Source organism: Haliaeetus albicilla, chromosome 4 (assembly GCF_947461875.1).
Source record: "Haliaeetus albicilla chromosome 4, bHalAlb1.1, whole genome shotgun sequence".
NCBI classification, from domain to species: Eukaryota; Metazoa; Chordata; class Aves; order Accipitriformes; family Accipitridae; genus Haliaeetus; species Haliaeetus albicilla.
In genome coordinates, this window is record NC_091486.1 from 46602596 (window position 1) to 46625325 (window position 22730).

The 22730-nt window shown below is 51.0% G+C and overlaps 2 protein-coding genes across 8 annotated transcripts; both read left to right on the plus strand.

Moving 5' to 3' along the window:
- Window positions 1-2357: 2357 nt before the first annotated feature.
- Window positions 2358-16732, plus strand: SZRD1 (SUZ RNA binding domain containing 1). Of its 7 annotated transcripts, none has more exons than XM_069782310.1 (4): window positions 2358-2481; window positions 12590-12639; window positions 13625-13876; window positions 14488-16732. In XM_069782310.1, exons 1-4 carry the CDS (start codon window positions 2431-2433, stop codon window positions 14588-14590), a joined length of 456 nt encoding a protein of 151 aa, XP_069638411.1. In that variant the 5' UTR covers window positions 2358-2430; the 3' UTR covers window positions 14591-16732. The 7 variants fall into 7 exon arrangements, with proteins under 7 accessions (XP_069638411.1, XP_069638410.1, XP_069638406.1 ...); XM_069782309.1 differs by having other exon boundaries at window positions 2360-2481; window positions 13622-13876; XM_069782305.1 differs by lacking the exon at window positions 2358-2481 and adding an exon at window positions 4125-4264.
- Window positions 16733-17532: 800 nt separating this feature from the next.
- Window positions 17533-21922, plus strand: NECAP2 (NECAP endocytosis associated 2). Its single transcript, XM_069782303.1, has 8 exons — window positions 17533-17711; window positions 18404-18504; window positions 18610-18714; window positions 19190-19271; window positions 19849-19957; window positions 20304-20475; window positions 20628-20712; window positions 21097-21922. The coding sequence occupies exons 1-8, from the start codon at window positions 17605-17607 to the stop codon at window positions 21143-21145; spliced, it is 810 nt and encodes a 269-aa protein (XP_069638404.1). The 5' UTR covers window positions 17533-17604; the 3' UTR covers window positions 21146-21922.
- The last annotated feature ends 808 nt before the right edge of the window (window positions 21923-22730 follow it).

The following is a 22730-nucleotide window of genomic DNA, read 5'->3' on the forward strand; positions in this document are numbered from 1 at the left end:
ACGCAGGCGCCGGCCGGCCCCGCATCACATGACCGAGGAGGGGGCGGAGAGACGAGAGTCACGTGGCAACGAGCGCCATGATGAGAAGGTCAATTCTCCCCCCCCACCCCACCGCTTCCATAGCACAGAGGCCTTTTCCTGGCCGGGGAAGGCTGCCATGTTTGGAAGGTCTCGCCAGAGGCACGCGCGCCCTCCCGCCGCCATGTTGGAAGAGGCGGGCGGGCGAGGCCGCCATGTTGGGGAGGTCGGCTCTGAGAAGAAGGTGGCAGGGCGGCTCCCTCTCTTCCCCGGCTTCCTCGCAGGCCTCGGCCGCCGCCCTTTTCCTCATGTCTCGCCCCTTCCCGGGCTTCCCTCCTCAGCCACTCCCCGGGGAGGCACAGCTGGGGCCCGGACACCCTCCATGCCCACAGGGCCAGGGCCCCCCTGGCCACCTGCCGCAGCCCCGCCATGTCCCTGCCTCTCCCCCATGGCCTGGCCGCCTGCTGATGGCAGGAGGCGAGGTGAGGATGGCCCGTCAGGGAGAGGAGATGGGACCTGTTGCCATGCCTGAAGGACAGCGGGTGCCCATTTCGCCACGGAGGTGAGGAAAGGAGGGAGCCCTCGGTGCTGCTGGAGCCCTTCCCCATGGGGGTATGTACGTCTGGGCACGTCGGGTCTGCGTTTTGACATGCAGTTGTGCTGCCAAGTTGTGGATGACATTATTCCTCTGGGGAAGGGGCAGAGGAAGACACTGCCATCCTCTCTGTCTTCCACAGACCTGCATCTACGACAGAGGTTGCTGCTCAGCATCCTGGCCACGTGCCCTGCTGAATTGGCTGCCCCAGATGCCTTGCAGAGGCCTGGGATTACCTGAAAGGAGATGTGGAATTTGTTCACAAGGATGTAAGTAACCCAGTGTTCACCCAGGTGTGCGTATATGACCATTAAGATCACATTCCTGAAAGATCCGCAATGCCCCCACGTGTTTTTGTGGGACGCTTGGTCTCGAACAGGGGTGCCATGAACGGTGAATTGGATTTCTTACGGCATGGGCAAAACCGGCAGGATGGAGGGAAACGTCCAAGAATAATGCCGCTGTGATGCTGAATAGGCTACAGATTGAGCCAACAATGCTGGGCACTGGCTGCTTGAAAACACAGTTCCTGTTTCCTTCTGGAAAAATCCCAGAGGATGGGTAGGAACAGCCCAAGGCTGCTGCACCCTTTCCTCCCACCCGCACCGCTCCTGTGAGCCCTGCATCTCTCCCAGGGAGGGGAGATGCTATCTCCCACTTCTCTGGGATGCCAAAAAAATTGAAATCCCGGGATATAAATCCCACCTTGAGCACCGTATGCCCCGCAAAATCCTGCTAGCGGCTCTGCTTTTGATAAACAGCCCCCCAAAACTCAGCTGCAAGGGTGCCTGGCAGTTCCCTGCCCAGATTTTGAGCTTGGCAGAGGAGAGGGAGACGTGGGGGGGCTGCAGAGGGGGCCAGGGCAAACCACAGTGTTTGTTTCAGATTTTTTTTACCTAGAGGTTTATTTTATTTTTTTTTTTAAGAAGCCAGTCGCCATCTGCTGGTAAGCTGCAGCTCTCGGGTGGGGTGTTTAGGGGAAAGTTTAAGGATTTAAGGACAGTTTCTGTAACTCCCTGTCCGAACGTTTGATTTTTTTAGGATACTGGAAGGAGCATTTAATTTTGCAGCGAGGAAAACTAAATGCAACCCTCACCCCAGATACCTTTATATTGCTCAGAGCTCAAGGTAATACATTGGTGTGGTGAATATCCCGGCTACAAACGAGATAAATGTAATAAATTGGTTTTATTTTTGAGAAATCTAGCTGTTTTTTAAAGGTTGGCGCTGAAGTGGGCTCTCCTGCCCCTCAGGAGATTTAAGAGCAGCTGAGAGCTTAGATGAAAAGTGATACAAATTGGGGTGATGGAAGGACACACGGACATTTCGATGCCTGCAGGAGGGATGCTGCGGCGAGCGGTTGGGTTAACAGACAAGATTTGCTAAAATCGGGGTGGCTGCTTTGGTCAATAACCCCTAAATTATGGAAAAATGCCCCAAAACCTCCAAGCTCTTTGAGCGTGGAACCATCCGCGCTGCTGATGCCTGTCATGCGCTGCTTTGGCTTGGCGTGTGCTGTTGAGAAAAGCACTGGCTCCGTGGGGTGTGAGTGTGCAAGTGTCACACGCGTGTATACCCCCACCCCGCCTCTTTGGCCAGTCCTCCCGCCCGCCAGGGGGCGCGGGCGCTCTACGCCCCCCGCCGCGTGCCCGCCCTGCCGCACGTGGCCGCCCTCAGCGACCCACCGCGCATGCGTTTCCTTCCCCAGGCCTCCCGCCCTTCCGCTACGGTGCGCAGGCGCGGCGGGCGCAGGCCGGTAGGCGGTGGCGGCGCATGCGCGGGGCGCGGGCTGGCGGCGGCGGCGGAGGGGAATTAAAATGGAAGATGAGGAGGTCGCCGAGAGCTGGGAGGAGGCGGCCGACAGCGGGGTGAGGGTGGCTGCTTGAGGCGGTGCGGGCGGGCCGGGGGTGGTGAGGGGAGAGGGGAGAAGCGGTCCGGTGGCGCTTGAGGAGGCGGTGGGGTGCGGCCGGCGGGGCGGCGGGCCCGGAGCGCCTGCTAGGCCTCTTAAAGGGACCGTGGCCTCCCTCGGCGCGGGGGGCTGTAGATCGGCCCCAGACCCTCCCGTTCGCCTCTACTTCATCCCCCGATGCTGGGGCTGCCGAGGGGAGCCGCTCTCTGCCTGTCGTCCCGTTCCCGTTTTCTCCTCGGTCTCTAAACCAACTACTGTGTCCCCCCCGGGCCTTGTGGGGCTGCAGGCAGGGCGGCAGCGGCTGGTCAGTGCGGGTCACAGCCGAGCTCGGAACAAAGCTTCTGTTGCCGGCGAGCATGTGGTAGGTGCTGGGAGTATGGCGGGTAGCTTGCTCCCTCTGCTGAGGGGTTCTGACAAAACGTGCCTTCCTGGCGTCATGTTAGCCTTTGCAGGGTCTCTGGGGAGAGGTGGGTAGGCCGCATCTCGCGGGGTGTAGCGGGGGAGCCGGGGGTGCACGTGAAAAGCCCTTTCTCCCCCTTGTTCGAGGTGAACATGCTTCTTCATTAGGGCAAAACGTGGGGAGTCTTAATGTGGCCTAGTGCAGCTTCCAGTGTTGTAGCTGAAGTTCTCGCCTGGTTTTAATAGCTGGCTCAATAGCTGAAGTTTTCGTCACGTCTCTCATGCTGAGAGATTCCAAAGCACTTATGTGTGTTGTGCTTGCAAAATAAAATCATTATTTTAGCAGGAGTGTGGGCGGGTGGATCTGCGGGGTATTCACAACAGCGTGACAAGAGAAGAGAAACCATGTCTGCCAGGCAAACTCCTGTTCCAGTAAGTTCAGTGGGCTCGTTAACGATCAGAGGGCAGAAGGACGTCGTAACAATGACTCGATGAGAAGACCGAATTTGATTCTGGTCAGGAGATTGGGTTACGGCTGGCCAGGAAGAGAGTAGCAAAATAGAGCCTGTAACTCAATGCCCTCACCAAGCAGCATGAGAGATGCCAGTGGCAGGCTGGCAGCGTAAGCAAAGCACTCGCCCTCTCTTCTTGCCAATGCCGTGAGACTGCAGTCATAGGAAGCTTCGCGCCGGGCGGCAGAGTTAATTCTGGCGCTTGTTAAATCATTCCATGAAGGGACATAGCCTGTATCTTGGGAGCTGATGATAGCTGTGGCCTTGAGTAATGGTCTAAAATTGTAAGGCTGCTCAAATCCCAGCCATTGGTTGTCTTTCCTCTTTGTCCTTTCAGCTTGTACCTTTTAGGTGTTCCTTTAAAGCCCTTAGAAGGAAAAACCTCTGTTGCCTGTTCTTTCTCACATCCTTTTCTAGTCCAAACTGCTGAGAATTTGTTTTCATAAACTCTGTGGTGCTTGTGTCACTAAGCAGAGAGTTTTCTTGAGGAGCCACCACCACACTTGCAGCTGCTTTTGCAGTTGTTGGGGCTTTGGATGCCTGCAAGGGCAGTTGGACCAACAAGAAAAGTGAGCTGTCTGTGGCAGGAGCTCTTCTTACGTAAGAGAAGAGACAGGAGCTGCCTTCTGGCATCCTCGTTTAGAAGGGTCATTTTCAAACCCTGCCCGGCAGGAAGGAGACCCTCTGCTGCTGCTGGTGGCCGCAGGAAGTGAAAAGCTAAGCGGGATGGAGCGGAGGAGAGCCCAACCTTTTTTTGTGGACCAGATGGGTGCAGGTGCCATCAGGGACTGCAGGCTTTCTGTGCTGCTACAGAAATCAAAGCTACCAGAGGTAGGCAGGTTGAGAAAAGAGGAAGAGAGGGCAGGAAGAGGCTCTGTTGTAGAGCAGGCAGCATGACTGATTTGCTCATTGGCAGTTGAAAGAGGGAGCGGGTGCTTCTGCTGTTCTCTGTGCCTCAAACCCTGCTGCAGTCATTGGGCAGGGGAGCCTGGGAACTCCCCAAATGAGGTGGGCCTTCTGTTGAGTGTGCGAGAGGAAAAATCGTGCGCAGGAAAAGCGTATGAGCTGGCCTGGTAGTGTCATCACAGGTTTTGGTTTTGTTTTGGGTTGGTTTTTTTTTTTTTTTTGTCTTAAGGAATTTCCTTTATCATCATCTTCCACCTTTATCTTTTTTGGTGTGGGTCTGTGGTGGCATGAGATGGATCCCAACGTAAAGGCACAAGATGTGACAGTCACGGTCAGTACTCAGGAGGAATATGCAGTAAAACATAAGAGACACCAAGGACCAGCTTTAAACATGTACTCTTCTCCTAAAACTTCATGCAGTTGACAGCCTGAGTTGGTTTTTTTCTGGGTTGGGTTTGTTTGTTGTTGTTGTTGTGGGTTTTTTTTTTTGCTTGTTTGTTTGTTTTTTGGGGTTTTTTTTTGACCCTTCAGCACATCTCTGAGGGAACAGTAGAGGTGTAGCAGGAGATCCATGGTGGGCTTCTGGGATATGTTGCCTGCTTCTCTGTGTGTAATTTTTTTAATATTCCACCCAGAAAGTACATCAAATTTTCAGTGCTGATCCTTTTTTGTGTGTATAGTTTTTGGTGTTAGGCTGCAAACTTCTCCTCAAGGTCTTAAAGAAGGTGGTTCTCAGCAAGAGGCAGTTCCAGGCTGACCAGAGATGCCGTGGCCTCCTAGTTATAATGTCGCTTCATTTATCTCTTGCAGATCTGCCTTCCAAAACAGGCAGCACTACAAACTCACTCAGTTCGGGGAAAACCCCCAAAAACCTGACACAGACCTTCCACTTTGGTTTGGTCAGTCAAGTAGCTGTAAAACAGATCCTCAAGCATTTTTTTTTGGAGAGGGGGAGGGGGGTCTTTAACGTGGCTTCTGTTTGTCTTTTAGTTTTCTGTGTCATCAGAATTACCCAGTGCTTACCAGAAAAAGGAGCAGCTTCGTGGGTATGTGCCACCCCCCGAGTGACCATATGCCAAGCAGATGCCCTCTGCTCCAGCAGCTTCACCTACCCCAGGAGTCCTCCAGGCACAGCGGTGTTAATGCTGATGCAGCAGAACTCCATGGGGCCTCTAGATCTGTATTATCCAACGGCTATCTTCGAAATGTCTGTGAAATGAGGGGGTTTTGCTTGTGTGTGAGTTACAGATGGAAAACCAGTGTGTGAATAATGAATGAGTTGTCAAAGTTACAAGTAAGGATTGAAACGCCAGGCTTCAAAGACCCAGTCTGGGTTAGTAAACACTAATATGACTTAATGCATGGCTCGTTTTTCTTTTGTGTGGCCTAGCTGGCTTTATGGAAGAGGGAAATCATGAATGAGAGGTCTGTTTGTGACATCCAAGTCTATTTACCTGGTTAAACTAATAATTAAACATCAGGTGGGAAGGTGGGCTCCAAAACTGGAGTGGAAGCCCTGTGTCCACAGTCACAGGTAATCCACAGCCCTGAATTGGCACTTTTCAGCTGGATTGATTGCATATTCCTTCGCTAACTAGAATTTGAGTGTATCAGTGACTTCTTAATCAGAAAGTTATTTCAAGTCAGAATCCATGCAGATAAAACGTTAGTCTGGCAACCCAAAATAGTTTTTAAAAGAAAAAAAAAAAGTAATCTCCTTGTGTGTCTTTTTTTTCCACTCCAGTTTGCTGATGGACAGTTTGCAGGGCAGTTAGCTCCCACCTGCTGCCTACAACCTCCCAGCTGGCGCTTAAAACTTACCCTGCCACAGTCCAGAATCTAGGTCCCTTGGTTAGATTGCGCCTTGCTTCACCAATCACTGCCAGAAAGGGAAACCCCCTTGATCATCTGATTACTAGCCGCTTGGGGAGAACGTGAGCAGCCAAATGTGTGTGACTGAACTTTGTCCCTTGTGTGTGGGGACAGGGATTGTCACCTGCTTGTGTCATGGCGCTTGGTGAGGACAGTTCACCTGAGGTTTGCAAAAAAACTTGTTTCTATCGTCTCTAAATTGGTCAATGTGCGAGTGGTAGAGAGGACTGCCCACCTTGGATTTCACCCTCCAGCAAAGGCAGCACATTCACTGGTTATAAAGGTTTTGGCTAGTATTGCTTTGAGTTGCTAAATATGATCGAAGTACAGAGAAGTCAAAAGGGAAATATTTCGGAGTGTAACACTGTGACCTCTGGTCTGCTAACTGCTTGTGTGATCAGAGGAAAAATTAATGGGGTTTTGATGTGCAGGAACTGTACCCTGGAGGAAACCTGTGAGGATAACTGCTGATTTTTGATGTTGGGGCTGTGAGGATGGGTTTTGACTTCACGGACCAAAATGATTTTTGTAAAACTTTTGCTGAATGTTTGCTTTAGGTGTTTGAAATTGGTCAAAAAAAAATCTTGAAACTGGGAAATGAAAGTTTCTGTTCCTGTTGCTCAGCGTTACTTAGGCAGAGGCAGTTTGTTTGATGAGCAAAGTGATGCTTGTAGGTTGGGAATGAACAGGTACCTTAATACTGTGAAGTGAGTATTGGTTTTGGGATACAGCAGCAACCTCTGCGTTGCCCTGCCCAGGTCACTTGGTAGCTGTCTCTGTTTCGTACCTGCTCTCGCAGACCTTGATGAGCATCTGGATATGCTGACTGACCCCGCACAGGGATGTGGGTGCAGAAGGCAAAGGCGACTCTCTGGATTAAGTGATGTTCTGGTGCCTTTGCATAATAGCATGCAGAGGGCTTTTGCTAGGTTTTAGCCTCTCGGTTTTTTCCTAGATTGATCAAGGGGTGTAAATATATTCCTGATCTGGACCTCCAAAGAGGTCTGCGTGACCTGCCTGCCACAGGAGGTGCGAAGGGTGGGGAGGGAGAAGGAGCTGCAGCCCTCCCAAATGCTCCCCCCTCGCACCCTCCCCCCCCCCAATTTGTCTGTGCTAGGAATACCATGTGGCGTCTGCCAGGCTTGTTCCCAAAAATACTCTTGTGTCTTGTTTCTCAATATCCTAGTTGCCGAGAAGCGTTATCTACCTATGGAAGATGTAAACGCCAGTGCAACTTAAAAGCATCTGTGGCTTTCTTGGGTACAGTCCACTGCCAGGAATTAACGTAAGCGGAGTTACTTGGAGAATTAATTAATGGAGCAGTCTGATTCCCAATAGCCTCAGGAATTGGAATGTTCCAGTAATTAATAGAAGATTAATTTATCTTCAGAGGAAAGAAATAGGTAGCTAATGAGGAGTCGGCTTGGAGATATCTTAGGATTATCTACTTCTGCTCTTACTTGACGGTGTTTTTTGTGAAGCAGTGAGTCAGATATCTGCAGCTGTAAGTTGTTGGGTACCCATGAACAGCTTTGGTAACCTCAGATGTTAAAACCTATTTTTTTTCCTAAAGAAGAGAACATTAACCAGGCCTTGAAATTTGTCTCCTGTCCTTTAGAAAATGCCAGAGTATCTGACGGTGCTTTTAATAAGCAGACGAGGCTTTGTTTTTAGCATTGGTGTGGGAGGATGCAACTCTAGCCTAAATTCCCTCTGTCTGGGTTTGATATTAAACATTATTTGACTGAGCAAGGGTAGAAGGTTGTGTTCAGGAGCAATCTCCAGTAAATACATCAAAGAATGTGGTTAATGGTTTTCTAGAGCTGCATATTTGAAATATTATCCAATTTCTAGGATAGCACAGCTTCCTTTATTGGGGACTGTCCTGTGCTCTGGCAGGAGGGCTGGTAGGTATCTCCTCTTGATTTCTGCAAAGTAACCTAATTTTGGAAGTAGAGGGGGAAATATCCTCCCAGTGTAAGGGATTTGTGGGAAGCCCGTGTCTCTGCCTTCCTTCAAACATTCAGTTGTGGTTACTCACTAAACTTGAAATAAAAAATAGCCAGCAGTTATCTTGTTATTCCTTTCCCCCGTATCAGCAGAGCTTGGAGCTGCTGTTATTTAGTCTATTTAGAGAGTCTTTGCTGGCGACGATGGGAAGGATAATTCCTTATACGTGTCCGACGCGTTACAGTTATTCCAACAAAGCTCTTTAGACAACAGCTCAGGCTGACTTGGGCCTCGCTCTGTGCTTTGCAATATGCTGGAGAACTGGCTTTGCTTGGGAATCTGCCTAGACCCCATGTGAAACTGTGATCCATAGGAGCTGACCTCTGTAGGGGTGTTCCTTCCGGAAGGGCATGTTTCCAGGGTGTCCTGGGGGGAGCATCTACCTCCAACTCAGCAGTAACACTGCAAAATTACCAGCTATATTGGTGGGATTCTTATTTAGGATGACAGACCATAGGAGTGTTGGATCTAAGCAGTAGGTTTGTGTCTTAGTGTCTGTGTCTAATTGCTTTCCAAGAGGTATTTTATTGATCCTTTTATGCATTCCTGTTTTTCTCAGGGTTAAAGGGTAGGAAGGATGGCTGTGATGGGGCTGGAGTTCAGTTTCCATTACGTTCTCATCTACAAATGTGGCTTAAATGTCAAAGAACAGTGTTGTCTTCATGCTGTTTGTTTGGGTCATTTTTAGTATCTAGACATAATAGCACTAAAAATAGTTGAGATTCTTTACTAATCTTTGGGGAGGGTGTTTTGATCGGGGGTATAAATGAGGCTTAGTTCTTGATTATATAAATAAGTTTGTTTGGGAAATGAAAGCTAGGAGGGCCTCCTAAGAAGATTCATAACTGGTTTTTATATGGTGCGACCTGCTCAGCTACTGGGTATGTGCAGCGCGATGTCCTCGAATGCCAAATCTAACTGCCTCTCCTGTGAGCTCGTGCCTTTGGGTTGTTGTAGTTCTTCTGGCACTTGCCCTGTAAGTCAGGTTCTAATTTTATCTTGTTACCCACACAGCTCGGTGACAGTGTGACATAGCAGTGGAAAGGGAGTGACATCAGCAGACGAACAGATTGGTGGAAGGCAGTGGCAGGTTTTTGTTTTTTTTTTAATTAAGAATAAGCCATGTCAAGGTTTTCCTGCTTCTCAAGCTCATAAATTCGTGCAGCGTGATCCCCATCATGAACTGCTAGCTGCGTGAGGCTGCTAATGTCTTGGGTCGTTTCTGCAGGGCGATTAAGGGCTGCCCATTTAAATTGGCAATGCTCTTCATGCTTGAACACCTTCATACCTACAATTCCAAACACAGTAGTATTAAACACTGAGAGTTTGCAGTGCTGTGGCTTTTGCTGAGAAAAGACAGGGTCAGTCCCTGCATTTAAAAGGAAACACAACAACTTCTAACACAACAAGAGGTGTGTGTGAGGTGGGGAGCTACTTTTTTACACTAGCTATCCACTTTGAACACAAAGGAAGACTTTTTCTACCCAAGAGTTCAGTGGATATCTGCAGGCAGCTGGAATCCCCTCAGCAGCGCTGGGAATTATGAGGATTGTGTAAGACAAACAGTTGTTTGGATTGGGTGAGAGTGATACGTGTATATGTGGTGGGGATGATTGTTTTATATGATTCTGCCAGGATTTCTACGTGTGGAGGAAGCCTCTTGTTTTGGAGAGTACATAGTGGTTCTAACAGCTGCTGATGTTGTAACTTAGAGGATATTTTAGCTGCCCATTACTTTGCTCCTTGGTGAGGAGCACCCCAGACACAGAGCAACTGTTGAGCCTGCGTGCAGTGGCTTATGAACCAGGACTGTGTACGTTCGCTTAGCGACTACTGGCAATTCTGGAGGGATGAGAGGCAAAAATACCAAATTTTTTGCAACAAGTGGTGTGTACAGGAGTAGGAAGGAGTGAAACTGAGACTGTAAAGGGCTCATTTGGTGAGGGGTGTCTTGATGGCAGGGTTTGAAGGATTCCTTGGAATAAGTTTGCATGTGTTGACCAAATCGAAGAACTAGGTTTTTTTCTGGTACGGGAAGCTGCAGGTTGTGGCGTTAGAGGATGAAGTCGGAGGAAGTCCGGCGCATGTGAGGGCATGAAGAGCTGTCCAGCCATCCTCAGAGTCAGTGTGACAGTCGCATTAATCAGAGTGTTTTTCAGATGCTGAGGTTGAACTGATGCTTTTCAATTACAGGATCTTGTAGTCTGATGTATGGACCATGACTTTAGCCCCAGGACTCGCCTGTAAAGCCACTAGGAATGTAGAAACGTGGCTTTTGTCAAAGCCATCTCTCCTCTGCCAGGAAGGAGAGAGGTGAGAGCAGAGTGGAGCCTTCCTCGTGGCTACTGTGTGGCTTGTCATACTTTTGTGCCCCACAGTCCTCGCTGTGGGCTGTCAAGCCTGTCTGCCCTAGCTGGGTGGTTCAGTGCTGTGGTTCTGACTCACAGCTGGCTTCGTAGTCACTGCACGGCGCCGAAATGAGTTGAGATGCTCTTGAGCATGCTTTCCGCGCCCTCTGCCCCGTCTTCCTGTCGTCCCTCTCCCCCACGCGCTGAAGTATTTAATAAGGGATATTTAAGGAAGCTTGCTTCCAGGAGGCCCTGGGGAGGAGTGGTTAACTATTTGAGTTCGAAAAAGTGTTCTAAGGACTCTTCTATAGCCGGATATCACCTCTTCTGGCATAGTGTGGGCAGATGAGCTAACCCCTTCCCCTTAATCTAACTTTCATTGTTTGCTGCCAGCCGCTCTACAACATCTCCATCCTTGCCAGGATATCCGTTTCCCTGCTGCCTGTTCCCAGCTGGCTGTTCCTCTGTTTTTGTGGGCCGTAGGCAGCTGATGCACATTTTTCTCTGTCCTCCTGAGCAGCATTGGGATGGGATTTTCCTCCCAGTCCTCTGGAAGAGGAAGGAAACTGCAGGTGTGTTTGCCCTCGATGGGAGACTCTAGCTGTGACCTGGCCTCCAGCTAAATGCCATGTGAAGCCCTTGGCTGGTTTTGTTCTTACAAATCACTTATTGCCTCCCAGTACAGAGTTTGGTACAAAATTCAACCTCCCACCCACCTTTTGTCTTCCCCAAATGGTTTATAACTATTCCCTTCTAGATGGAGGCTACCGTGGGCTGTTGGCCTGTGTAGCTGCGTGACCAAGAGCAAACACCGTGGTTTGGCATCTTGTAGAGACTTGCGTTCATTCCCTGCTTACTGGGGCATCGGGGAATTGCCGTGCAAACCAGTTTCTTTACCGGCTTGCGCCTGCTGCGGTTTTTGATGGCAGGGTAGGCTTCACTGGCAGCAAGCTTTCAGTGTAGTTAGGCAAATTGGCCTGAAAAGTAGAGCAGCTGTGTTCTGCCAGAAGCTTGGAATTTCCTTCAGTATTGCCAGTTATCGGCTGGCAAAACTAGGACACTCTCAGGTAGTTTTTTTTCCCCTTCATTGATGATTAAATAAAATACATTGCTGTTTCAGAGGCTCTTTTAATAGTGTCGGCAGTTGTGAGAATCTAAAGATATCAGCGAGGCTGGGGAAGGTTGCCTAAAGAGAGATTGGGACTGAAAGCTGGCTTTATTTTTCTATTCAGCAAGGTTTCTCTGCATAATTGCTCAGACTGCAAAATGTAAACACCTTTGCGGAGGTAGGTGCGAGTCTTGGACAGAAGTTGACATGTTTAAAGCCACGCTCTGTTGGCATTCAGGGGTGATTAATACGTCTTTCCGCCGATTGATGACTCGGCAGCTATGTTGCAAAGGGAAGGAGAAGCGCAATAAGATTCTGCTTTGCTCCGACGAGTCCTTGGGTGCATGTCGGGCAGGGCAGGGGACTTTTATGTGAAGGAAGGTTATTGCAGCAAGCAGCAGGAATGTGGACCTGCCGGCTAGTCCTCCGAATGGCTGCAGGCTCTGGGGCTGAGCTGCCCTGCTGAAATCAAGCATGTAGACTGATGCGGATCGCCCCATCCGGCTGCTGCTGCTGCTTCTCTGCCTGAGAGGTTTGGCGTCGGTTCCTGCTCGGATCTGGGCATACCTTGCTGTGTATTTCTGTGGCTCTTTACCCTTAATAGAACTTTCTTGCCCGCTGAAGTCCTTAAAATGAAAGATGAGCGCCTCACAGCTGCCCTCTCACTGGGATACACAAGATCCACAGCCTGCTGTAGGTGTATTGAAGGCTACAGTAGAATATATGCAGTGGCTTTGCTCTTCTCTGCCTCTTGATTTGCAAGTCATCCTCAGATGGAGATGCACGCTCTCTCTGTCCCCTTTATAGTGTTGCTGTACGGAAGAGTGTGATTAAATGTGTGTGCAGACAGGCTTGAACTCCAATCTCCAAGGCGAGCCTTCAGGTTTTTATTTTTATCTCCTTCCTTTCTAGGAAATAGACAGACGGTTGGAAAAGAAGCTGAAGATCACGCAGAAGGAAAGGTAACAATGCTGCGCGGTTCAGTAAAAAACCTTTTTTGTGAGGTGCTGTTGGACATCTGAAGGCCTGGGGAGTGGCAACAGTGGGGAAACAGCTTCAAACTGAGCAGAGTGCGCTGGGTTTGAGTTCAGAAATAGGGAATCTCTGTAATCATGCCACTAGATGGCCCCTTCAATCCATAGCAGGGTAGTGGAAAGCTTCTTGAGAGTGATTTTATTTCAGAGCCGGGTCTTCCAGACTGGATGTAGCTACAGCTATGGGGAAGCCATTTAAGAAAAAGACACTCAAAGGAAGAAATGGGTGAGTCAGGTAATCCTAACTCATGGCCCTAGATTGGCTTGCTGTGTCTTGCGTCAGTAAGATTTTCTTTTCCTGCTTATTTTGGGTTGGGGCAGGGGCGTGTGTGTTATTCTCTTCTAGCAGAAATATTTCTAATCACTTCTGACAAGTCTTTTGTTGTTGTTTTTTTTTCCCCTTTGATTCTTAGTAGGCCACTTAGAGTCATGGTATTACTTCTCTGGGACTTCCTCACAGAGAAGGGACCATAAAAAAAATTCAAATGGTGAGCTGTGGGCCAAGGCTGGCTCTGAGAAGTGAAATGGCAGGGTTGGAGCAGAAGGCCAGGTATCCTGGCAAGAGGAGCCCTAAAAGTCCTTGCAGGGAATGGAATCAAGGTGCTTATACCGATATCTTCAAATAGAAATGCTAAAACTTTTGCCCAGTGTCTGCTTCGCATTCCTTTGGTCAAGTTTAAAGGTGTCAAACGCAGCAGGGACTGGTTTTCTGTCCCTGACTGAGCTAACCGCCTGCAAACCTGCCTGCCGTTCTAGTTTAGAGTTACAAATGTAACAAGGTCTTTAATTATTACAGGCTGCCTTCTTAATCACGGGAATGACGTCTGGCAGGGAGGAGTTCACATGCAGAGCAAAAAACATGCTCACCGTAGAAAACAAAATACCAACCAAATGTTTTTCTTTCAAACAGTAGAAAATCAAAATCTCCTCCTAAAGTGCCGATCGTGATTCAGGACGACAGCCTTCCTGCAGGTCCTCCCCCGCAGATCCGCATCTTGAAGAGGCCGACAACCAACGGTGTGCTTAGCAATCCCAACTCCGCCAGCAGGCCGGCCTTCCCCGTGAAATCGTTGGCGCAGAGGGAGGCAGAATACGCGGAAGCCAGGAAACGAATATTGGGCAGCGCAAGCCCCGAAGAAGAGCAGGAGAAACCCATTCTAGATAGGTGAGAGCAGCCTTTCATGCCGCGGCAGCTTTGCCTGCTCTCCTCGCAAACACCTTCCTGTCAGAAGGAGGGGGATGAGCTCCTTGAAGAGTAAAGTGAGGCTGGCAAGGAGAAAGGAGTGCTTTGTTAACAAGCAGGCCATCATAAATCTCAAATATATGGGTGTTACGGGAAGCACTTATGGGAAGTGCCTGATAAGGCCATAAAGGTTATCTTAGACCCTTGGAAGAGTGTGCTGGGGGTTTAGAGGGGAATGCGGGCAACCAGAGTTATCCTGGCGGGGCATATCCTCGTCTTCCCTGAAGTTTTTGACTTAAGGGAGCTGCCACATGCGGGCGGGAGAGTTGAACTTAAGCACTCTCAAATGAATGCAGGTTTTTTGAAGGCACCGTGCTCGCCCTTTTATTTGCAGCGTGGGTCTCAGAGACTCTTTGGAAAGAAATGAAGTGCTAGTTCGATTTCAGTTGCGTTCCCCATTCCAGGGAGCAACATGTGATGATTGTCCCGTGGCAGTGACTTCCCACCGAGGCAGGTGCAGGAGTATTTCTTGAAGGCGTACAGTGTTAATGCAGCTGTGTTGCCTCCACCTCTGATCGCCTTTCTCCTTGCAGGCCGCCGAGGATCTCCCAGCCAGAAGACACCAGACAGCCCAATAATGTGATTAGGCAACCCCTGGGTCCCGATGGCTCACAAGGCTTCAAACAACGCAGATAAATGCGGGCGAGAGATGCTGCTGCGAAAGGCAGGGTCCGCCGCCACGGGTCGCACTGCCGTGACGGACAAACGGACTTGAGCAAAGGGAACTACCTGGTTTATTTGCACTGTGATCCCCTTTGCTCTGCCCACTGTGACCTTCAACCCCATGCACTGTGACCTCCCCTCTCCACCCACTGTGACCGGCAAACCGAGAAGGGCTGTCCCCAAGTCACTCTAAAAGGAAAGGGGACAACGAGGCGGGGCGGGGGGGTTATAAAGGACTCGGATGGGTGCAGGGAGTCGTGTGTGTGCCACTTGGGTTGAAGCTAGCGCCAGCAATAATGTTTGTTGTACTCGTAACCTGGCATTTAAGGAAAAAAAAAAAATGGGAAGCCTCCCCAGACGCGCATGTTGTCCTCATCACTTTAAGAGCAAGTTCTGTTTCAAAGGATCTCTTTTATTTTATTTTTTCTTGTTTGTTTTCTGTATATCAGATCAACAGAGTGCATGGGAAGGGTTTTAACTGTTTGTTTTAATTGAAAGAGGTAGTTAAGTGTTCAAAAAGGAGTTTCAATGAATTTCTGCAACTTTCATGGCTCGGGTTTGGCAAGCTCTCGCTTCTTGTTCTCTATTTCTACTGCTGCCAAGCACGTGGAAGCGGACTCCCAGATACCTGGCCTTTCCGATCGCCGTGGGAGCTGTTGGAGTCCGACGACCTAGTTTACGTCTTGCACCTGTTCAAGCTTGCCTAGTATTTTCTGCTGGCTTTGAGGAAAAGCTTAAAATACATCTTTTTTTTTTTTTCTTTCTGTACTTGGGGAGAAGGGAATGTAGACCGATCCCGTGAAAATGCCCGCTGCCCGGCCGCAGTTTGTGGCAGAAAGACGCAGGCAGTGAAGAATTAGGGCTCTGTTGTGAGGAGCAGAATAGCCGGCGCCGCTCCGGTCTGTGAAATAAATAGGCAGCAAGGAGCCCCGCTCCGTACGGCCCACACTTGTCGAGCGGCTGGTGTAACGACGGGGAGCGCAGGATGTCTCGTGGGTCCGAACCCGAGTGGCTTAACGATGGAGTGAAGGCTGTGATCACTCTCTTGGTCATGGTACGAGCTGCGTTTACATCCCAAAATCGCAGACGTTGGGAACAAAACTAGTGTTGGATAAAGTCTGGATGATTCCCCCGTCTTCCTGGTGGCAGCCAGCTCCCCGTGAGGCTTCAGGGAAAGGATTTTCCTCCTCTGGCTCCTGGGAAGAGGACAGGGAGGCTGGTGGCCTGCAAGAACGTGGATGTTCCCCCTCCAGACGAAGCTGACTTACCTTAATATCGCTTAATACTGAGGGATTAGATGAACACTAAATGCTCTTCTTGGAGGGGACGGTACCTAGAAAACCATTTCTGGTTCTCAGCGGATTATTCTGTACGGCTGCGCCCTTCCTGCCTCTTCGTGCTCAGTAGGTTCAAGGGTAAACGAGCGAATCTTGATGTCTTCTACCTGGTGGGAAGCGACCATACAAAAAAAAAACATGTATGGAAATACAGCTTAAAAAAAGAAACAAAAAACAAATGGTAAAATAAAACTACCTGTGTATAAAAAGAATCCGCTAGAGCGTTAATTAGCTGATTAAAGCACCAAGGACGGTGGTGAGGTGGGGATGGGCAAATGTCCCCTGGGCGTCCCCAACCACTGGCACTTCTTTTTTGGGGGGGCGTCTGTCTTATTTACCCCCCCAGCCCAGGCTGGTGGTCAGGATGAGTCCCTGGGGGGGCGCGGGAGAGGAGAAGGACATCAGCAATAACCGTAGTCACCGCGCCTTTCCTTAATTATTACTAAAAATAGCTTTTAATGGCCAAAAAAAACCCCCAAATACATCCTGGTTCCTGGTGTAGCTGGCCAGCGTTAAAAGTTGCCATCTCCGGCACCAAAATCTCCAACTCCGGCGCCGAAATCTCTGTCTCTGGCACCGAAATCTCCTGGCTCCTCCATCCCGGTGACCAGGATACGTCCCGCCCGCGGGCAGGGCTCGGCGGCGTTCCTGCGGGAAGCCCCTTCGTCCCGGGAAGGTGGAGGATAAACACGGTACCGCGTGTTTTCACCCCAAAATGTGCGCCGAAAAGAAAACATTTTATAAATTGTATTTTAAATAAATGTCTTTAAACTTTTAACGACTTACTTTTTTTCTCCTTTATCCCCGTCTCTCGCAGGGGCTGCTGCAAGAGGGACGTTTCGGTGGCAGCTTAAGCTCCCAGCGCGAGTAGATCCTTAAAAATTCATCAGGAAGGTAAAATCTGGGAGTGTTCGGCCGTAATTGTGCCGGTATTTACCCCAAAAGGGGAAATTTTGTCCCATTTTTAGGCTTGCTGGGAAGATGTGGTCCGAGGAGGGTGGGAGGTGGCAGTGCTTGGAGGGAAGATGTGGTTTCCAAACCTGGGCCTGAGCTGTGACTATGCTGCCTCTCGCCATGGAGGATAGAAGCAGCAATTTTTATTTTATTTATTTTAATTAGTTTTTTGCAATGTGCTGGCCTCCCTGCTTGGGTGTTGTGCTCGATAACTGTCAAAGGAGGTGGGCAGAGGCTGTTGGGGTGCCTCTGGCTGAGGCGAGGAGGGGTCTGAGTGCGCTGACCTGCAAGCTTTGACTCCCCTTTAATTCTTATTTTTTAATATTTTTTTTAAGGCGAAATCAGGAAAAAAATGTCCCGTTTAGTGACTTGGAGTTGCTAGGTGGGGAGGAAAGGTGCTGCAGAAATAGGTGCGGCTGGCGGCGTGCCCGGACGGGGCCGGGCTGGGAGCTGGCAGCCGCTCCCCGCGACCGCGTACTGGTTCCCAGTTCCAGCAGCCCACTGGGACCAGCTCCCCCCCTCACCTCCCCCGCCACCTCCCTGCAGTGGAGCCTCCCGGTCGCCAGGGGGAGCAGCGGCGGCTGGTGCGGAAGCACCTCCCCTCCCTCCGCTCCTCCGTCCCGCCCGGAGAAAGGGGGCGGTACCATCGAGGCGGCGGGCCAGAGCGGCGGCGGCGGCGGGCGGAGTTCCGCCGCGATGGCGGCCATGGCAGCAGAGGAGGAGGAGTACGAGGCGGTGCTGTGCGTGAAGCCGGCGGTGCACGTCTACCGGGTACCGCCGCGGGCCTCCAACCGCGGCTACAGGTGGGGCTTGCCCCTCTCTCGTGGGCCCTGTCCCGCTGTGGGGTGTTTCTGTCCCGTCCCCCCCTGCTTTGGGTTACATGGCGTCTGTCCCCTTCCTCCCTATAGAGTGTCTGCTCCTCCTGTCACAGGGCTGTGGGGGGTTTGCCCCCCTCCCCGTGGGGTATGTGGGGCCTGCCCGTCGCTGTGGGGCAGCTAAGCCTGCCCCTAGTGAGGTATCTCTGCCCCCCACCCCAGCCCCACGGCCCCAGCGGGGCTTCTCCATCCCCTCGTGTGTTTTGAGGCTCCTCTCCTGTCAGCCCACAGCCTGGACTGAAGGCCGTCGTGGCAGAGCCAGGCTGTAGCTAACGCGGCTCAGCACCTCCGACAAACTGCTTTCGAGCTGGAGATCCTGCGGAAAAGGGAAGCGAAACCTCTTGTGCAATTCGTGCCTGGTCCCCGCTGGGACCTGACGCCTGATTTTGCAGGGGGCCAGCTGGTTTGGGGTGAAATGAGAGACATCACAACGAATCTGTCTCCTTCTGCAGCGAGTACGGGTGGAGGCGGGTTCTTGCTTGTGCCGCTTTGGTACTGTTAAGGAGGAGAGTCAAGCAGATGAGCTCTGTGATGTGTTATGGGGGCATTAAAATAGGTTGGTGGTTGTCTGGGACGTGAGAGGCAGTTCAGACATCCATTGCTGTTTCATCTTTCTCTAGAGCTGCAGAGTGGCAGCTGGACCAGCCGGCGTGGAGCGGCAGGCTGCGGATCACGGCCAAGGGCAAGATCGCGTTCATTAAGCTGGAGGACAAGACCTCAGGTAAGGAGGAGGGAAAGGCGACAGCTCCACACCTCTTCGTGGGGAGGAAGACGGCACAGAGACTTTACTCCCTGGCGTTAACCTGGTCCCATTTCTCTTTTTCAGGAGAGCTTTTTGCCCAGGCGCCAGTGGAGCAGTTCCCTGGCATCGCTGTGGAGAGCGTGACGGACTCCAGTAGATATTTTGTCATCCGGATTGAAGATGGGAACGGTACGTCGCGCTACATGGGGGACGGCATGGAGGAACTGCCTCAGAAAGTCTTTAGTGCCCTTGCTGCTCTTATTTGTGAAGGATTCCTGCCTTCAAGGACTAAATATTCCCTGTGTACGCTGGTAAAGGGACGAATTGTCTCGCTCCCACGTGCCAGCTGCGCTCTGTCCTTCACCAGGAATAAAAAGTTTAATTTTGCTGCTTGGCATTAGTGTGAGGATGCCTCTCTGTGCAGGATTGTTACTGTGATGCCAACCTCTGCTTTGACTTGCTTATATTAATTTAAAAGCTGTTTTTACTAAGGCTGTATGTGCACCCAACAAGCTAAACATATCTCCAGTCCCATATCTCAGTCTCTGGACACCCAGCTCCAGCTGGAGGAGGCGGCAGGCATGGGGGTGTGCGGGGTGGGGTATCCCCTCCCTCTTCCTCTGCTGCTTTGCAATTCCAGCCCTCACTCTTCCTCCTTCCTCAGGCCGCCGTGCTTTCATCGGAGTCGGCTTTGTTGACCGAGGGGATGCTTTTGACTTCAATGTGGCTCTCCAAGACCATTTTAAGTGAGTTCGTGCCTCATCCCGTGTCCTCTCAGCTCAACTTTTTTTGCAGTTGTCCGCCAGAAATGGTGGGGAAGAGGAAGCTGTGAGGTCCTGTTGTGCTTGAGTGGGCAAGCGTGGTGTAAAGAGGTGGAAACGCCTGTTTCTCTGCACAGCCTTTGTGCAGGCAGCTCTCTCTCTCTCTCAAATATTTCCCAGTCTGTATTAGCAGGGTCCCAAACTGGGCTTCCTGGTCCAAAATTGGGCATATTCCCTAATTCCTTTCCTTCTCTTCACATGCCACTGCTAAGGGGCTGCTCCTCAGGGACTGGGATGCTGCTCCAGCTGCAAGCAGATAGTGGGGCTTTGGGGCAGGATGGAATGTGCTGCTGGCTGGAGGATCCATGTGGCTCGACTACTGACGGTCACTGGTAGGAATCATTCCCCGGCACTGCCTGTAGCACATTGCTCCAGCAGGCGAGGTCTCAGATCACATCCAGTGCCTCTGCCAGGGAGAGGGGATGATCTCAGGCAGGATTTGTCCAGGAGAGTCTCAGGCTGGTTGTTGACATGTTCTTTTCTGCTTATTCAATTCTTGCAGATGGGTGAGGCAGCAGAGCGAGCTGGCCAGACAGGCCGAGAACCCCGATCAGGGACCAAAACTGGATCTGGGCTTCAAGGAGGGGCAAACCATCAAACTAAACATTGCGGTGAGGGTCTTTTCCAGCTAAATCCGCTCCCAACCTTTCTCTTGGGTGGCATAAGAGGAAGCAGTAGCTTCTCCCCAAAAATCCCTGTGCAGGGGGGAGCCCGGAGCAGGGCTGCGTGTAGTGATTTGCAGAGGGGTTGTGTGACAGTCCCCTGTTACAGAACTGGGTCTCTGGCTTCATGGTGGGCATCTGTGAGGGAAAAAGCATCTTTGGTTTGACACCTCTTGCTCCTCCAGCCATGGGACATCTCAGCACAGCAGTTTTTTTCCCCAGAATAAAGCAGCTTGCCTTCATACTCTGGCTGTGGGTTTAAACATACCACCCAAGTTTCCCTCTCTTCTTTCAGAATATGAAGAAAAAAGAAGGACCACCAGGGAACACCAGACCGCGTCCCGCGGGTCTTGGGGGCCTGAGCTTGCTCCCACCACCTCCCGGAGGAAAATCTTCGGTTTGTCCTTCTGGAGAGCGGCCGTCTTCGCTCTCCACGCCCGCCCAGCTCCCGGGCACCCCCATCACAGGTCCGTGGTTACACAGTGACAACTGTAATGCTCTTTAGACTCCATTTTATCCATCAAAGTTGGGAAAACAAAGGGGGGAATCCTGGGGTAAGAGTGGGAGATAACTCCTGGTGTTTGTTTTCTCTCTTTCTGACTTCCCTGGCCACCGACAGACTCCCTCTTATCCTGGCCGCAGCCTGCTGCTGCTCCCTCTGCCGCCGCCACTGATGTCTGGGGAGACTTTGCCAAAGCTTCTGGGTGAGGCTCTGTGGGGTTTGTGTGTGGCAGGGGTGATCCCCACAATGTTAGAACGCTCCCCATCTGGACCAAATCCCACTGGTTTTCCTGAAAACTCCTGCTGAGGTGGGGGCACCACTTCATCCAAACATCCCTTTGGGATTTAAAAGTGACTCTGATGGCGTGTGTCACAAATTCCCTGAATTCAGTGCGGGTCCGTGGGTGCTGCCTTCCTCTTCCTCCCAGCACTGTCAGCACGCCTGCTCTAGTCTGCTCTGTGCAGCGGGGAGAGTTTTGGGGTGACCCCGGAGGACCCATTTGTGGCTGCCTGGCTCCCTCCCCACGTGCCGCAGCCCCTTTCAATGTCTAAACCCTCTTTTTTTTCCCCTTTTTCTCTCTCTTCAGGTCAGCTTCTACCCAGACTCAAGCGAACGCAGGCTGGGTTCAGTTCTGACCTGGGCTCCTCGTCCGCTCTTCCCCACATGGGCGCTGGGATCATTGCGATTCCTTCAGGACCAAAGCAGGGGCTTTGGGACACTCTGCTCCTGCCCTTAAGTCCCCCCCGGCATCAAAATGCTGAAATAAGTGCCAGAGAGCAAATGAACACATGCCTTAAAACGCTCCATGCCAGTGCCCTCTGCGTTGGGGGCCTTTTATTTTCTACCTGGATTGCAGCAAACCTCTGAGGCTTCTCCTTTTCTAGAAAAAGCTGTCAGCTTCATCACCTCTCCTTAATAACGAGAGGGTGAGTGGGTGCTCAGAGCAGGACTCCTCTCACTCGCAGCACTGCCCCAATTAAGGTAATTTTCGCTAAAGGTTTATGCGATAGAGCCTCCTCGGAGACCTCTCTGCTTTCTCCTCGCATATTTGGGCTGGATAAATCCTTCCCTCGGTGGAGAGCATCCTCCTGGAGACTTCTCACCTGCAAAATCCAGATGAATGCCTGCCTTAGCAAGATGCTGAGTGTCGACCCAGTTTTTTTCTGAGCACTTAACTTAGATGCGGGAGGTGGGGAGCCGGACCGCTGCGTTTCGATGCTGAAATTCCTAATTTCTTGCTCCGGGAAGATTTTTTTCATCTCTATTTTGAAGACAGATTTTCACTTCTTTCTGTGGACATTTTATTAAGCGATATATGCAATGAAGGACAGAATGGAGTCGGTCTCTTTGACAGAGCTGGGGTTGAGATTCCTCTTTAAACAAATAAATATTTTCTTACCTATTTATATTAAGCCTTTCGGTGTACAAAGTCCTGCTTATTTTTTTTCAGTGCCTTGGATGTTTATTATTCCCATTTTTAACTGGATGACAAGCATTTTGGTTTCAGAGCTTAACTGTGCCTGGCAGCGAGCGTGCAAACCCAGGTGAGAGATGTAATGCTTCAAAGCAATTAATAAAATGGTTTTGATGCCAAATATGAATTTTTTTAGCCCCCCCCCCACCATGTGGGCTCGGCAGGGCTGTGATGAGCTTTTGTGGTTCCCCCTCCTTGCTGGTGTCGAGGAGACGGTGTCGGACAGCGAAGCACAACAGACGCTTGTTGCTTAGCAGTGGTTTTATGGTTGTGAAGGACTCCGGGAGGGGAAGGTAAGGAAAGAAATGAGGGGAAAAATAAGGTATCCCCAAAGTGAGGGGGGAGCCTTGAGGCAGCTCCTGCTGACCGGAGGGACCCGAGACGCCCTAAATCCTCAATCCCATCTGCTCGCCCCGCCTCAGTCTCCCACTTGCTGTTAATCTCCGGCTCTTGGGGAGGAGAAAGGGCGATTCCCTGGGTTGCAGGGTTGGGAAGAGAGTGGCAGGTAGACGCTGACCCTCTCCGGAGGGTGGCTTGGTGTTGGATCCTCCTTTTATTTCAGGGACAAGATGCCTCCAGCCCCTGGCATGGGGGGGATTTTGAGCGTGGGTTGGGGATTTACCGGTGGCTTTCCCTGCTGGGGTGGGGGCAAAAAATCCTTTAATTACCCCGGGGGTAAAATTTGCTGCCCTGGGTTGGCTGCGGAGGCTCCGGCACAGGGAGGATGCATTCCCCGGAGGGGGTTT